The sequence below is a fragment of the Anarrhichthys ocellatus genome, unplaced genomic scaffold, assembly GCF_004355925.1.
Source record: "Anarrhichthys ocellatus isolate YVR2014 unplaced genomic scaffold, GSC_Weel_1.0 scaffold5, whole genome shotgun sequence".
Lineage (NCBI taxonomy): Eukaryota > Metazoa > Chordata > Actinopteri > Perciformes > Anarhichadidae > Anarrhichthys > Anarrhichthys ocellatus.
In genome coordinates, this window is record NW_022280035.1 from 5129054 (window position 1) to 5142495 (window position 13442).

Sequence of the window (13442 nt, forward strand, 5' to 3'; positions counted from 1 at the left end):
ATGGCCTGGCAACAATGGGGAATATCACAGCTGGAGTTGCCGCCCAGCCAGCAGGATTACAGATTTAAAATCGGATATATGAATTGAATTAATTAATTTAGTTCTCACTGAGCTTTTATGAATCTAATATTCTACCTGGCTGATGTGAATGTTCCTTCCACCTTCCTGTTGTGTTAATGCGATGCTGGGTTTCTCTCCATGCTGTTAAATGTGAATTCATGTTTTATTGTGCAGGCTGATAAAGGGCCTGAAGCGAGGAGATGGAGACTTGTGCTCTCTACATTAGCACTGAAATTAATTAGGCCACTCTCACTAAGCCTTCCTCCTCCCATATGGTACCATGATAATCACCTTTCTCCTTAAATACTTTGACGTCCACTGCACATCTTTTGTGATTTCCTTTGTTTCTCAACATGCTGCTTTACCTCTTCTCCTCCACCCAGCTTCCTCGCATGCTCTCTTCACCCTCACTTCATTCCCTCTTCTGTTTCCAAACTGTTGGTGCATTTCTTTTCTTTGCTCATCTCTTCCTCTTTTATTGCAGCACTCAGCAGGCTTCCCTATTAAGGTTGCCCAGAAGCCAATTATATGCTCGGAAATGTCTTTGGTCTCAGCCTCGCATTTGTTCCTTCTTTACAGGTGAGATGGTGTTGGCCAAAGCATCCCTTCACCTTCCTCCCTCCTTTACCCCTTACATCCCCTTTATCGCCCTCTGCCCCTCTTTCCGCCTCGTCCCTGCTCCGTGTTTAGTCTGTTGTGACACAGTAGCAGAGCGAGATGAGAATTGGGAATAGAGGGTATGTAGTGATGAGTGAAGATTGAAGAACAGTGATGGCTTGACATTAGGGAATAACGCCCTTTCCCATCCCTGCCTCATCTCCCCAACTGCCATGAAAAGCCATTCATTTGTGGAAGAGGACTTACATGTCCCACATGCCAGTCAGCCTCTTATGATAGACAGATAATTTAATTATTTTCACTGCTCAACAACTCTCAAGTGTGTCGGCTGATTTATGTCTCTTCTCCTTTCATAAAAAATAATCTGTGCTATTTACATGGTGTTACAACATCTCCCTTCTATAGCTGGAGCTTTCTTTAAAACATGATGCTCGAAGTCTAAATCTTCACAGCATGATTTCTACTTTCATACATTAGTCATTTAAGCTTCATATAATACTAATGTTTTGTCTGTTTTGAAGGGAGTAACAAACTGTCCTGCTGTAAGAATCCAATTGAATTTTTTTTGTTTTTGAGAGTAAGTATGGAAGTAAGTAGGAAAATCTGCGATCTAACCAAATTCTTTACTACTTATAATGCTAGATTACATTTAAATGAATTGACTATAGGATAAACACAGACTGACATATAGAGAGAAGGCCTGGTTTGAAGCTCAGCAGATATTATACAACATGGTATAGTTAGCATAAATATGAACATTGCCGTGCACATACTACAAAAATAGTATTCATGTATATAATGAATAGCAGGGGAGCTACTATCGATCCTTGTGGAACGCCTTTATCAACCATTTCGTGACTTTTGATTTGAAACCAACAGCAACCACAGTTAAAACAGAAAATAATTTTACTTTCTTCATTTACTATTCTCTTGATGTACGTCAGTGTTGACTCCTGTCTTGAGTCTATTTCCTCAGCTAGTTAATTAGCAAGTCCATTCTTCTGCTGACCAAAGTATTCTCCACTCAACCACAATTAGACACATTTGCCGATCGTAGAGACTCCTCTCTTCTCTGTCCACAAACCGGCCTTCCCTTCCTGCCATGGTTTCATTTATCCGTCTCTCCACAGTCGATCTAAGTCCCCATCTCATGCCATCTCAGTGCAGCTTAGACGTGGCTGGCCCTCATCGCTTTCCTCTATGAAATCGCTTTCTCACACACACACACACACACACACACACACACACACACACACACACACACACAGTGACTCCTCCAGAATGTGAATGAAGCTGCTGCTGCTGCTAACCCTTACTATGATATGGCAGTCACGTCACACAGACGCAAAGATGCATGCACACATATATGCAAAAAAACAAAACACAGAATATGGTTCTTGCAGCAGTGTATTATGTACTGGCAGTCTTTTCCTCAGAGCAGTAAATAAATAATGAGAACACTGTTAAAATTCTGCCAGTATTCCATTGCTCTGCTGCTGTCAGCCCTGAGCCTCCCTGCTCGGCTTCTTTCTAAAGAAAAGGAAGGTCTTGCTCGAAAGACAGAGACTATTATTCCTTTTTCATATTTTTATTCCTTTTCCTTAAATCTCCCCACTGTTCAGCCCTCTCTCCAGCTCCTTTACTTCTCCTATTCTCTTTTTACTCCCCCTTATAAACTTAGCTCTTACCATTTATTTTACTCATGCATACATAATAATTTTCTATTAACATTTTTACGAGACAGAAGCTTCCCTCTTGTGCATTTTGGTGACGCACAACTGGCAGAACGTGACACATTGTCTCGTGGAATATTACAGGAAGACGGAATGTCTTTACGATTTTGCTCTGCTTTTGTATTTATGACTCGTGTAGGGTTGAGATCTGTGGAGGTATGCTATTGTCAGACCAGAGTTCAGTGGAGAAATAGAAGGGCAGCATATTCCAGGCTACCGGCTCTTTGTTCAGGTTAGTTCAAGAAGGAAGTGCAAGAATCAGTAGTAGATAATGTGAGAGGACAAGTGCTGGTATTTAAGCTGGGAACAGATCATGACATGAGCTGCATAAGGCGGACCTGTCCGTTTAAATGTGATGCCCTCTACTTTTCTGTGTCTCGTGGAGCGGGCAGTTGATATTTCAGAGTATTTCCACATAACACACTGACCTTTCGTGTTGGGGACGAAGATCTAAAGCAGACAGATTTGGGCCGAGTGATGCACGAGTGCAACAGATAACAAGACAAGAGAGATGTCGTACTGGGTGTGTTTGCGTGAGTAAGTGTAAACTCTATGTGGTGTGCATTCAGTATTAGTGGCTCTGCAGCATTCTGAGAGCTAAATCACATGTGTAAGCCTGTTGAACTAACAGCCAACATGAATTTCAAACGGCAACTATCACAACACAAGGAGGTTAAAAGAGAGAGAGAGAGAGAGAGAGAGAGAGAGAGAGAGAGAGAGAGAGGCATAATAAGTGACACGGCACTCCATGCTTACAGAAGTTGTTCTTCATTTCTTGGCAGCTGATAAATTACTCTCTGATGTAGCAGATATAGTTCAAGCGCACAAAGATGGAATAAAAGAAAACAGAGGTAGAAAATGACAGTCCCAATAGAAAGGTCAACCCTGAGTGTTGCTTACTGTGGATACAATTCTTTCAGCATATTGGCATCAGTGACTCAAATCCTTTCTGCCCTGTGGACTATCCCTTCTCCAGCCCTGAGGTCTTTGGTAGTGGCACTGCAGTAAATGTGCCGGTAAAGCATTTTTTTAAATTAAAAAAATAGCAAAGAGTGCTCTTATTGTGTGTGTTTTATTGGGAGAAAGGGAGAGAGGATTTTTACTCACAAATATCCAATCCCCCCCGAATCCTCAGCAGGTCATTGCGATTACTGCAGAAAACCGTTGTTCTACCCCATCCCAGCTTCTTTGCTGCTCTCCCACACAGTCATTTGCATTTTCTCTCTTGGCTCTCTTCCATATCTTTCAATGTATCCTGTCACACCTGTTATTAACTTGTTTACTCAGTATTTCTTTTCCCTCCTTCTTTGTGGAAGCGCAGAACCTCATCTAAATGCACAGCCAGTCACAGGCTCCCTAACCTGTTTTGGGCATTTTTACTGGTATGAACAAGTGCAATCATCCTTTTCTTTCTAAAACCATCTCATAAGAGCTCAAGGTGACATAGAATGGCTTACATGCCTGGGATGAATTAACCTATTCCCTGCTTGTCTGCATGTCTTGATAGTGCAGTGCATGCATACCTTGATATTTCATTCACTTTTATGTGGCTTTGGTGGTTATCTCGTCCTGTCCCGCTGAAACAAAATGAATAGGCTTTCCAGTGCTTGCTCTCTTGCCTGCAGACAAGCAGAGAGAGGCAGGGGAGAAGAGAGAGTAAGGAGGAGGGGAGAGGGTATAGCAAATGAGGTGTGGGTAAGAATTATGGGGGACTAGAGAAGAGAGCAGTATAGCCCAGCCCTGGAAATGGAGAGAAAGATGGTGAAGGAGAGACAGGAAGAGAGCGAGAAATTATACAAGGTAAAATCCATGCGAATTCAGCTTTAGTCGTGCAGTGTCCAGATCAGCAGGCTCCTTCACCGCTGGGGAACAACCGCCTTTTGTGCCCCCCCCCCCGCTGCAGTGGGGGAGTGCACTTACCGTCGCGCCCAAGGGGAGAAGCCAAGAAGTATCCTCCAATCAGCCGTTAGTGATTTCTCTCATCTTGTGGGGCTGCTGATGGTGATTTATCACTGACCTGAGACAAGTGCTGTACTCTGCTCAACAGCCTAACCACCTGGAATACTCCACCATGGTTTTTATTTCTTTTCTTAAACACAAATACCCTCCTGTGGACATTTCAAATAGAGTGACCAGAGGACAAAGGGAGGATTAAAATGGACTTACTCACTGCCATTCTTGAATTTTCTTCTCTTTTTTTGTCCTGCTGCAGACTGAAGATAACTTTTATGGGTACATTTGTGCCACATTGAGGACATGCTTTTATAGAAGAATATAGGCATTTTTTCTAATTCATCTGTCATATCTAATGTTATATTTTTTTCTGAAAGCATGGCAAGCAGAGGATGATTGTAGGCACTCTACTACAATAATCATGTATGATTGATACTCGGGTAGATAGAGGTATATGGTGATGGTCAAGAGATGGAGACGGAGAGACGGTGGGACAGCTGGAGCACACCTGCCTGCTGAGCACGTCTGACACCTCGCTGTAGCTTGATTAGCGTCTGCTCTCTAGACTGTCAGGTTCTCTCTTCCCCAAGTTATCGTGCTTCCCTGTGTGCATGCGTATGTTAGTGTGACTGAGTGTGAATTGGTGAGTTCGGAGCAGACTTTGAGATTACACTGCCTCTGGAAAGGATACAGGTGTAGTGGAGCCTTGAATGAGGATTAGCAGCTCTAACACCGTGTAGCTGGCAGCACACCGGCAATGGACCTTTGAGACAAGACTCAAGTCTCACTGGAGGATTAAGGATAAAGCTTTAACCAACATGATGGGACCCAGAGGGCAAAGGAAGGGGACAGGAAGGCAATTGAGAAAGTTATATTGAGATTCTGTTACCCTTCTAATTCAGGTTATCCTTGACTGAGGCTAATCATTTGTGCAATTTGAATATCGAAGCATGAGAGATTGTGTTTGTATATCCACAGGCTGATAGAAATGACCTGCCTAAATAAATGAAATCATTGGATATGTAAAAGACAAACCGATAGTACTTGTGATAAACAATTTTGATTACCTTGCAAGCACAAAATCCAATTGATCCATGAGTTGGTTTGATATTGATTTGACTGCACAGTCAGGACAGAGTCTTGTCTCATCTGCACTGAAGAGGTCAGTAATTTAATTATAATCCGTCATTCAAATCTCACCCTAGAGCAGTCTGCCAGAGTGCTGAGTGTGCGATAGTGTAGAGAATCAATGGTCCACTACTTGTCATGATATCTGATAAACACGATGCGTTTCTGCTGCAGTCTACGATAACAATCTCGCAGTTCCATACATGTCTTGTATTATTCGGAGAGGCAGTATGAAAATGACTTCTCCGTTGATGGCAGTTCTGCTTGACAGTTACAGGAAATTTGTCAGTTTGTGAGCTTGTAGTTGAAAGAGCCGTGTGTTGTTGCCTGTCTTGATGCGTGTGCAGGTGTTCATGCTCTTTGGGCTTGTATCCCTGGCATACAGCTTATTTTAGCTAAACAGCAAGGGCTTAAAGATCCTGCCTAAGGGTGTAATGGACACCACTTTGCACCACTCAACCTACCCCTTAAAGAATTGCTCAAGGTATTTGCTAACTTGAGTGGTGGACGAGAGCAGGGCTGTCCCGATAGGGCTTTCAGGAGGAGACGTTATCTTAGCAGCCACTCTCAGCAATCCTGGAAAGCAGAGGGTTTAGCAAGCGATATGCTCGATGTGGGAGGGAGGAGAGAAAAAACAGGACTGAGGTGAGTTCTTTGATAGCTGTATTGTTTGTATCTAACTTGTTCAAAGAGCACTGCTGAACGTGATGCCGTTTGGTTGTCTCGTGCTGCAAGTGAAAAAACTCAGGAGCAGCGTGAGGGAGTTCAGCTGGAGTTCTGCTGGAAAAAAAGCTGCTCTATACAGCAGTTTTCAACACTGAAGAACAGACCAGGCACGGTCCAGCAAGTATACTTTATGATCACTTTTGACAAGTCACTGGATCAGCATTGATTTGACTGAAACAACTGCCTAATCTACATAAGCACAAAACCAGCAGGACTCTTACAAACCGCCTTCCTCCAGATCCAAGATAACACTGAAACTGGACGATCTACAACAAGCACATTTACTTCAGCAACATTTTGCCTGCGATGGAGACAGATACAAACAGGTGGTGTTGCAGCTCTGAAACAATCGCCACCTTTGAATTTACTTTGGATTATAACACTTGAATTTTGAACGACAAGAGGAGAAGACAGCCAAATAAACTGTGGATCTGTCCCCGGCAGGGATGTGTTGTGTGTTACTCTGAGGAGGAGGAGTGCATTAGATCACAAGCCTGCGGATGAGGGTGGGGCTCTCCCACTGCCACAGACAAAGACCCTGATAGCGAAAGTCCTGGTGTGAGAACTGGTCAAGTGGGGCAATTTTGAACCTGCACAGTCCAGCGCCGTGTCAAAAGTCACTATGGGGTGCAACATGTGCGTGGTTCAAAAGCCCGAGGAACAATACAGGGTCATGTTCCAGGTGAGCACTCTGTCTCGTCTCTTTCTTTCTCTGACTGGTTTCCGTCTCTTTTTTTTCTGTCTTCAAGCAAAAGCATTCCTTTGTGTGTCCTTAAAGTTTTCATTGTTATTCTGTCTTAATTTGGTTATTTCTTACAGCGATGCTGCTGGATGAGTTAAAATCCAAACAGCTCAGACACAAATGTCTGCAGTAAAAATCAACAGAACCTCATCACGTTGAGACACTCAATCAACTCGAATAATTCACATATAATATTCCCAACAACCACTTTAAAATCCAAGATACATTTAGCATCTATAAACCACAGTTATTTGTATCCATGGAAATGTCAAGGATAGTAACATCAGGTTATTTGTGAATGAGTAAAAATGAAACATTAGCACCATCATATCACTTACTTAAACATGATAGTGACAGAACAGTGAGCAATTAATACAATTCATGAGGTGAATTAAAACTGCATTGAACAGGACTGATTGATTTAATATAAGCTCCAGATCATGTGACACATCTTACTTTTTGCTGAACTCGTATGCCTTTAGTGTAGATTTTAATTAATTAATTAAATATATATATATATATATTTTTTTTTTTTTTAATTTATTTATTTATTTATATTAGCACCCAAAAAAGCTGTGGAAATCACTTTGCAACCTCTTGAGCAAAGGTGCTGAAATAGTCAATCAGTAACGATAACACCGATAATTATGATAATGACACTTCACTGTGACTACAATGATTACGATCAGAGAGAGCAGCGCTAAATTGCGCAAGATATAGAGCGAAACGCTGGCCTGGGGAAAGTAGAGTCCTGCAGAGCCACGGAGGCAGCAGGATGGATGGCTCGTGAACGCCGGCCTAAAGTGTTATGGGAGAGAGGGGTTGCCACGGTTACAGCCTCAGCACCACCTGCCAGCTGGGACCGCGGACTGCATGCGAGTAAGCTCATCTGGCTGTGCAGAGCCCAAAGGAAGCTGCTGCTCAGTAACCCCACGATACATGCGGATGACCAAAATAAGTGCCATGCTTACAAAGCATGAAAAATGCTCAGCACTCATGGGAATGCAGAGCAACACTTTTAGTATCTGTGGCATCAGAAGCCTCAGCTGGGTCTCCGTAGCATGCTGGAGTCGGGCTCTGGGCCAGTTAACTGGGCTGCATCTGGTGCCAGAGGCGATGCCAAGAGAAATAAAAACATGGAGGGAGACTGAGTCCAAATAGAGGCTGGATAATGAGTCCAACGGGGGGAAAAAAAGAGTCAAATTAAAGAGGGAGGGAAAGTCAGACCGTTTCATTTATTCCTGCCGTTTGCCCTGAGGTCAGTAGATTCTAATTCTGCATGGAGCAAAGATGAACATAAAGGCTTGAATGACTTCACAAAGCATTCAATAAATCAGTGACCTTATCTAACAGGGGTCTGCAGTAATGACACTGACCGCATGCAGGTTAACGACTTTGAAAGTGGAAATCTAATAATTCCACTGATCAGGCAGTGTGAGGTCAACCGTGTCTCTACACGTCTGTCATCCCAGAAACACATCAGCTCTGTCAGACAGAGTATCTGCACGTGGTCTCCAGACGGGCGTGGCGATGAGGGGAGCGAACAGCGATGGCAGGAGATATGTTGTACGATTTGGTGCATGCAGAGCAGTTGCCACGTTGCATGCAAATCTATTGCGTGAATTGTGGTTGTGTAGGTAGAGCAGATATTTTGAGGTATTGGAGCAGCAAGACTGCATATATTGTGGTCTGGTGAGCCTGAAACGACATTGCTTGCAGGGAGCAGAGGAGCATGAGAGAGAGAGAGAGAGAGAGAGAACGCAGATGGAGTACTGAACCACAGCCACAGCCTTTGGCTTTCAGAGGCTGACTAGTACATTGCATTGAGAATATATTCAGTAAAGCACAGAGGTCTGTTAAACTACATAAAAAAAGTATGAATACTAAAAGGCAGCTGAGAGGAACTCACAGACTTCATGCTGTTTTTTTTCTATAAAATTCAATCTCAGCTATTACATTGATGATTACAAACAAAGCATTTCTTGCTGTGCAGATGGCTGATTAATCCAAAGACCATGCCAAAGAAAAGATGGAGGTATACTGTGTGCAATCATTTAACAAAAAGAGGAAACATAATTATATTCCCCCCCCCCACACACACATTTCATGGCCTTTAGAGGTTTTCAGCTTTGAGCTGTTTTCCTTAACTATCGTGTATAATTACACCTTCAAATTAGATGCAGTCTACTGAGTAACTGTCTTTAGACAATAAATACAGCATTACACAGCTTACAGCTACATCAGGCTGGAAACCAGGCTGTTAAATGTGACTCTATCAAAACACTTGCTTCTCTTGCCAAAGGAATAAAAAAGACTCATGCATTATACATTGGGCTTCTGCTACACATACGCTGCACACTGGTGATTGGTTCACACCCATTGGCATGTTTCTGATCAATTTAGCCTCCTATAGCCCCGAGTTAAAAAGCACATTGTTGTTCAGTTGATGAGTAACGGACTCAATTGTAGACGTCATGTGCACATAAACCATTTTGAGCAAGAGCTTTCCCTTTATATACATTTTGCAGAGTACCTGACCCACACACACACACACACACACACACACACACACACACAAAACCTGTGTCCCCCCCTGAGCCCTTCAGCCACTCCCTTTTTCTCTCCTCCGTCACTGTAAAGTGGGAGGCTGTTTCCATGGCAACCGGCGTCATTAAACAAACCTAATGTGCTTTTATTCACAATGACACGAAGAAACACGCTGACAGCCGCAAGAGGCAAACTGATGAGGATCAATAATTTAGCTAAATAGGTGCATGGTTTGGTTCACACCCGCATGCATGTGCACACAGGAGCATAAATACTGAAGGTGGACAAAATAAAAAGGGACACCCGACAACATAATTTGACGAGAGCGCCACAAATGAATGTCCAAACAAACACTGAGCAGGTTTCTCAAAGGTGTCAGGCATTGCAGGGCTACAGTGATAGATTATCATACTGTCAGGTAGTCCTGTTATGTTGTCCATCCCTCCAGTATCTGCCAGTACTGTCGCTGTACTTTTCACTTTTGATATAATATTCCCCAATATCGTTTCCCTGTCCAATAATTCCTTCAGTAACACTTTACATTAATGCCCCTCATATAGCAAATGATGCTGTAGTTACAAGCAGATATAAGGAGATGTTGACGTATTTGTTCATGGACAATATCTTCAACAATTAGGACTTCACCTATGAGGAAATATTTTATAACGGGTTACCTAAATAGAAAATTGACATTCATTTGTTTATACACCAGCATTCAGTTATGGAGGCGACACATAAGAGGTTAAAGTTGACGACCACTTGGGGTGGGGTGGGGGAGGGGGTGTGTTCTGTTTAACATAAAAAAAATAAACTGCAGGTTAATTGTATCACCTGAAAGGCCGCTCGTTACCTCTTGGCGTGTCAGCTTCTTTTTATGTCAGGGATGTGTCGGTTTCCTCAGGTGAAGTGCAGGTTAGTGTGCGGAATATGTACGCGTCTGCCGGGTTCCTGCTCTTTCCCCTGCAGACTTCTCAGGCGTGTGACTGACATGAACCCAGGACAAAAAGGATGGAGAGGATATCTCATTTAATAGGAAAGGAGTGACAGAAAAAAGAAAGGGCGGAGGGCATTATTGTAAGGCCATGTAGCCTGTGACATGTTTTACAGACTTCTGCCACCACCAATAAAAAAAAAGCCTGCCCACAATTCATCTTTTGTTCTCACTGATAGTGTATTAATAATGTATGTAAATTCATACAGTCATACTGCTGCTGAGGTTCCTTAGCTCCATCGCCATCATTTCAAAGAATGTTTTAAATCAATATCTTCTCACTGTTAGTTTATAATAGGCCTACTGCACCACTCCCTGCTTGCTCATTTGAATTAGCTCCGTGATATCAAACAACAGGGGTCATAGCCGGAGTCGGTCGACTCCATCTCCAGATAAATTGATTTACTGAGGAGGCGACTGCTTCAGCCTTCAAAGTATGAGAGATGAGAAAAATCAATTACCGAACAAGTGGAATTCAATATGTTGTGGGGGGGGGGGGGGGGGGGAGGGGAATGCACATGGACCGGGTTTGTGAAAGACTCCCCATAAGGACAGATTAAGACTGAGATAGTTTGTGTATTTTTCCCCCACACGTGTTTAGGATATTGTGGGTTACTGGAGTTAGTCGTCCCTCTTTTTCATCTCCACCTGTTGTACAGCACACATGGTTAATTTGCCCTTTAAAAGGGGCTTTCAGATAAAAACTAATTATGCATCAACCACTTAGTAATTTCCCACGAGCCTTCATTGTGTGCGTGTTTACATACAAGTACTGAACCTAGAGCCAGACTCGCTCGTCGTTTACCTTCACTCGGCAATTCCTTGAAAGCTTGTACTCTACATTTCTCCTGCATCATCACATGCCCCTCACATCCCTTCCACCTTGCCCCCCCCCTGCACTCCTTCAGCGTCTTCCTGCCTTTGCTTTCTTTTTTTTTTTTACACTTTGAACTCTTCGCATCTCTTTCATGTCTGACGCATCAGCCCCCATCCCCACCTGCCGCTGATACCGCCACCGCCCACCCCCTACTGGGAATTGTGGAAGCTTCACTATTTTTCTGAATTTAAATTATTTTTAAAACACAAATAAACAGATATCGAGATGGAGTGTGGGGATGGGTGTGCACCCGAGGGTTCATTATTTGCATTGCTTTTGTCGCTTATAAATAGCAGATGTAAGTAATGACCTACTAACCCAGAGATAATACAGAACAGGCAAGAGTGTAATGGATTCTCCATCAAGTCAGATATAACACACAACAACCATTACCCTGCATGAAGTCATCTTCAAAGCAATCCCAGCACCTCTCATTGATAATGAATGAGAAATCCCCCTCTCCTCCCTCTCTCTCTCTCTCTCAGTATTCATACCTGTCACTCATGAGCTGGCTCCTAACAGCCTTTCTCTGATTCTGGAGAGCTGGACCGTGTGGTCAGAAGCACAGAAACAATAGATACCTCCTGCTGTTTGGAGAGAAACAGAGTTTGCCTCTAATCTAACATGCAAAACTACAGTGTTGATTCCTTCATCACCAATGGGCCATGTAGGGAGGAAGCCTCTTATTTGTATCCAAGTGAAAAAGTTCATTAAGAGAGACGGTAAGATTTACGAGGGAACATTAGTGCGAGGAAGGACAAACACGCACAAGGAGATGGACCGACTGAAATAGAGTGGGAGGAGGGTGAGATGTCGTCTCCGTAGGGAAGGGACAGAGAAGACAGAACTGCTGAGGCAGCTAAAGAAAACAGAATGTGGGGAAAACAGGAGAGAGTAGAACAAGGAGTGGATGTGGGTGGGGATGGAGGAAGAGAACAGAAAGGGAAATGAATGCGAGCATGGAAACACAATGGCAAAGCAGGAAAGATAGACCAGAGGGTGGTGGTGGCGGTGATGGTGTAGCGGTATGGGAGAGAACCAAAGGGAGCAGGGGCTGAATGTGGCAAGAAAGTTTTTGTGCTTGGCTGCACAGGGGAACATTGATTTGACATGCAATTACTGGAAGGGGACAAGAGCAGAGAGGGAGGGAGGGGGAGAATGAAGAAGCAGGGCGGTAAAGATGTCGGCAGTCGCAGACAGCCAAGGTCAGTGACTGAGTGCAGCGTGAATGACACTCTACAAAGGCAGTCTGGCTCAGTCACTGCCTACGAACATCATCATGTTCCCGTCCGTTTCCTGTAATGAAATCAGGAGGATTGAATTTGTCTTCATGAGTGCATTTCAAAATGTGTTAATTTAATTTGAATTCTATTAAAATTCAACCAACAGCCTACAGCCATGCAGCGCTTTGAGCTACAGGTATAATGCTTACCATGTTCACTATCGAAGCATTGGCATGCTAATATTTGCTAATTAGCATTAACAGAAAATACATCTTTTGTACCAATACATCTTTTGCCCAAAAATCACAAATTTGCCTTAGAGGGCTTTACCAAACCTAAAATAAAACGTGGTGCCAATCCAACAAGGTGACGTTGAGATATTTCACGAGATATTTTGACCTGCTGGTGGCGCTAGTGGACAAGTCAAGGGATCCCCAAAGTCATTAGGATTCATCCTCTGGGGAACATGCATGACTGTACCAAATTTCATGGCAATCTATGGAATTTTTGAGATATCTCATGTCTGGACCAAAGTGTTTGGCCGTTAGAGGGGCAGACATTGATATCGCTAGAGCCACACTGCTAGCATGGCTAAAAACAGCTAGAAATACTGAATCACGTATAAATACTAAATTATTCTTTCTTCTGTTTGTGGGAAGTCCTGCTTGATTTGACCAGCAATGTTTTGGTTCAGTAACGCTGAAGTCAAATCCCTGTTTTGATTATTTCTCGTCCACATTTATTTTCAATAGTCTTTCATTATTAATGGCCCTCGTCCTCTTTCTTGCTGTGTGAAGCAGCCGTGGTGTGATAGAGGGGAGATGTTTCAAACGCCTCAGGATTT

The 13442-nt window shown here is 43.2% G+C and overlaps 1 protein-coding gene across 1 annotated transcript in view; it reads left to right on the plus strand.

Annotated features, from left to right (window-relative positions):
* Window positions 1-4084: 4084 nt before the first annotated feature.
* LOC116381859 (PDZ domain-containing protein 4-like) overlaps window positions 4085-13442 on the plus strand; it is a 16814-nt gene continuing 7456 nt past the window's right edge. Inside the window, exon 1 of the mRNA XM_031844321.1 lies at window positions 4085-6900. Within this exon, the coding sequence (XP_031700181.1) occupies window positions 6841-6900 (60 nt within the window). The 5' untranslated portion in view covers window positions 4085-6840. The remainder of the gene's footprint in view (window positions 6901-13442) is intronic.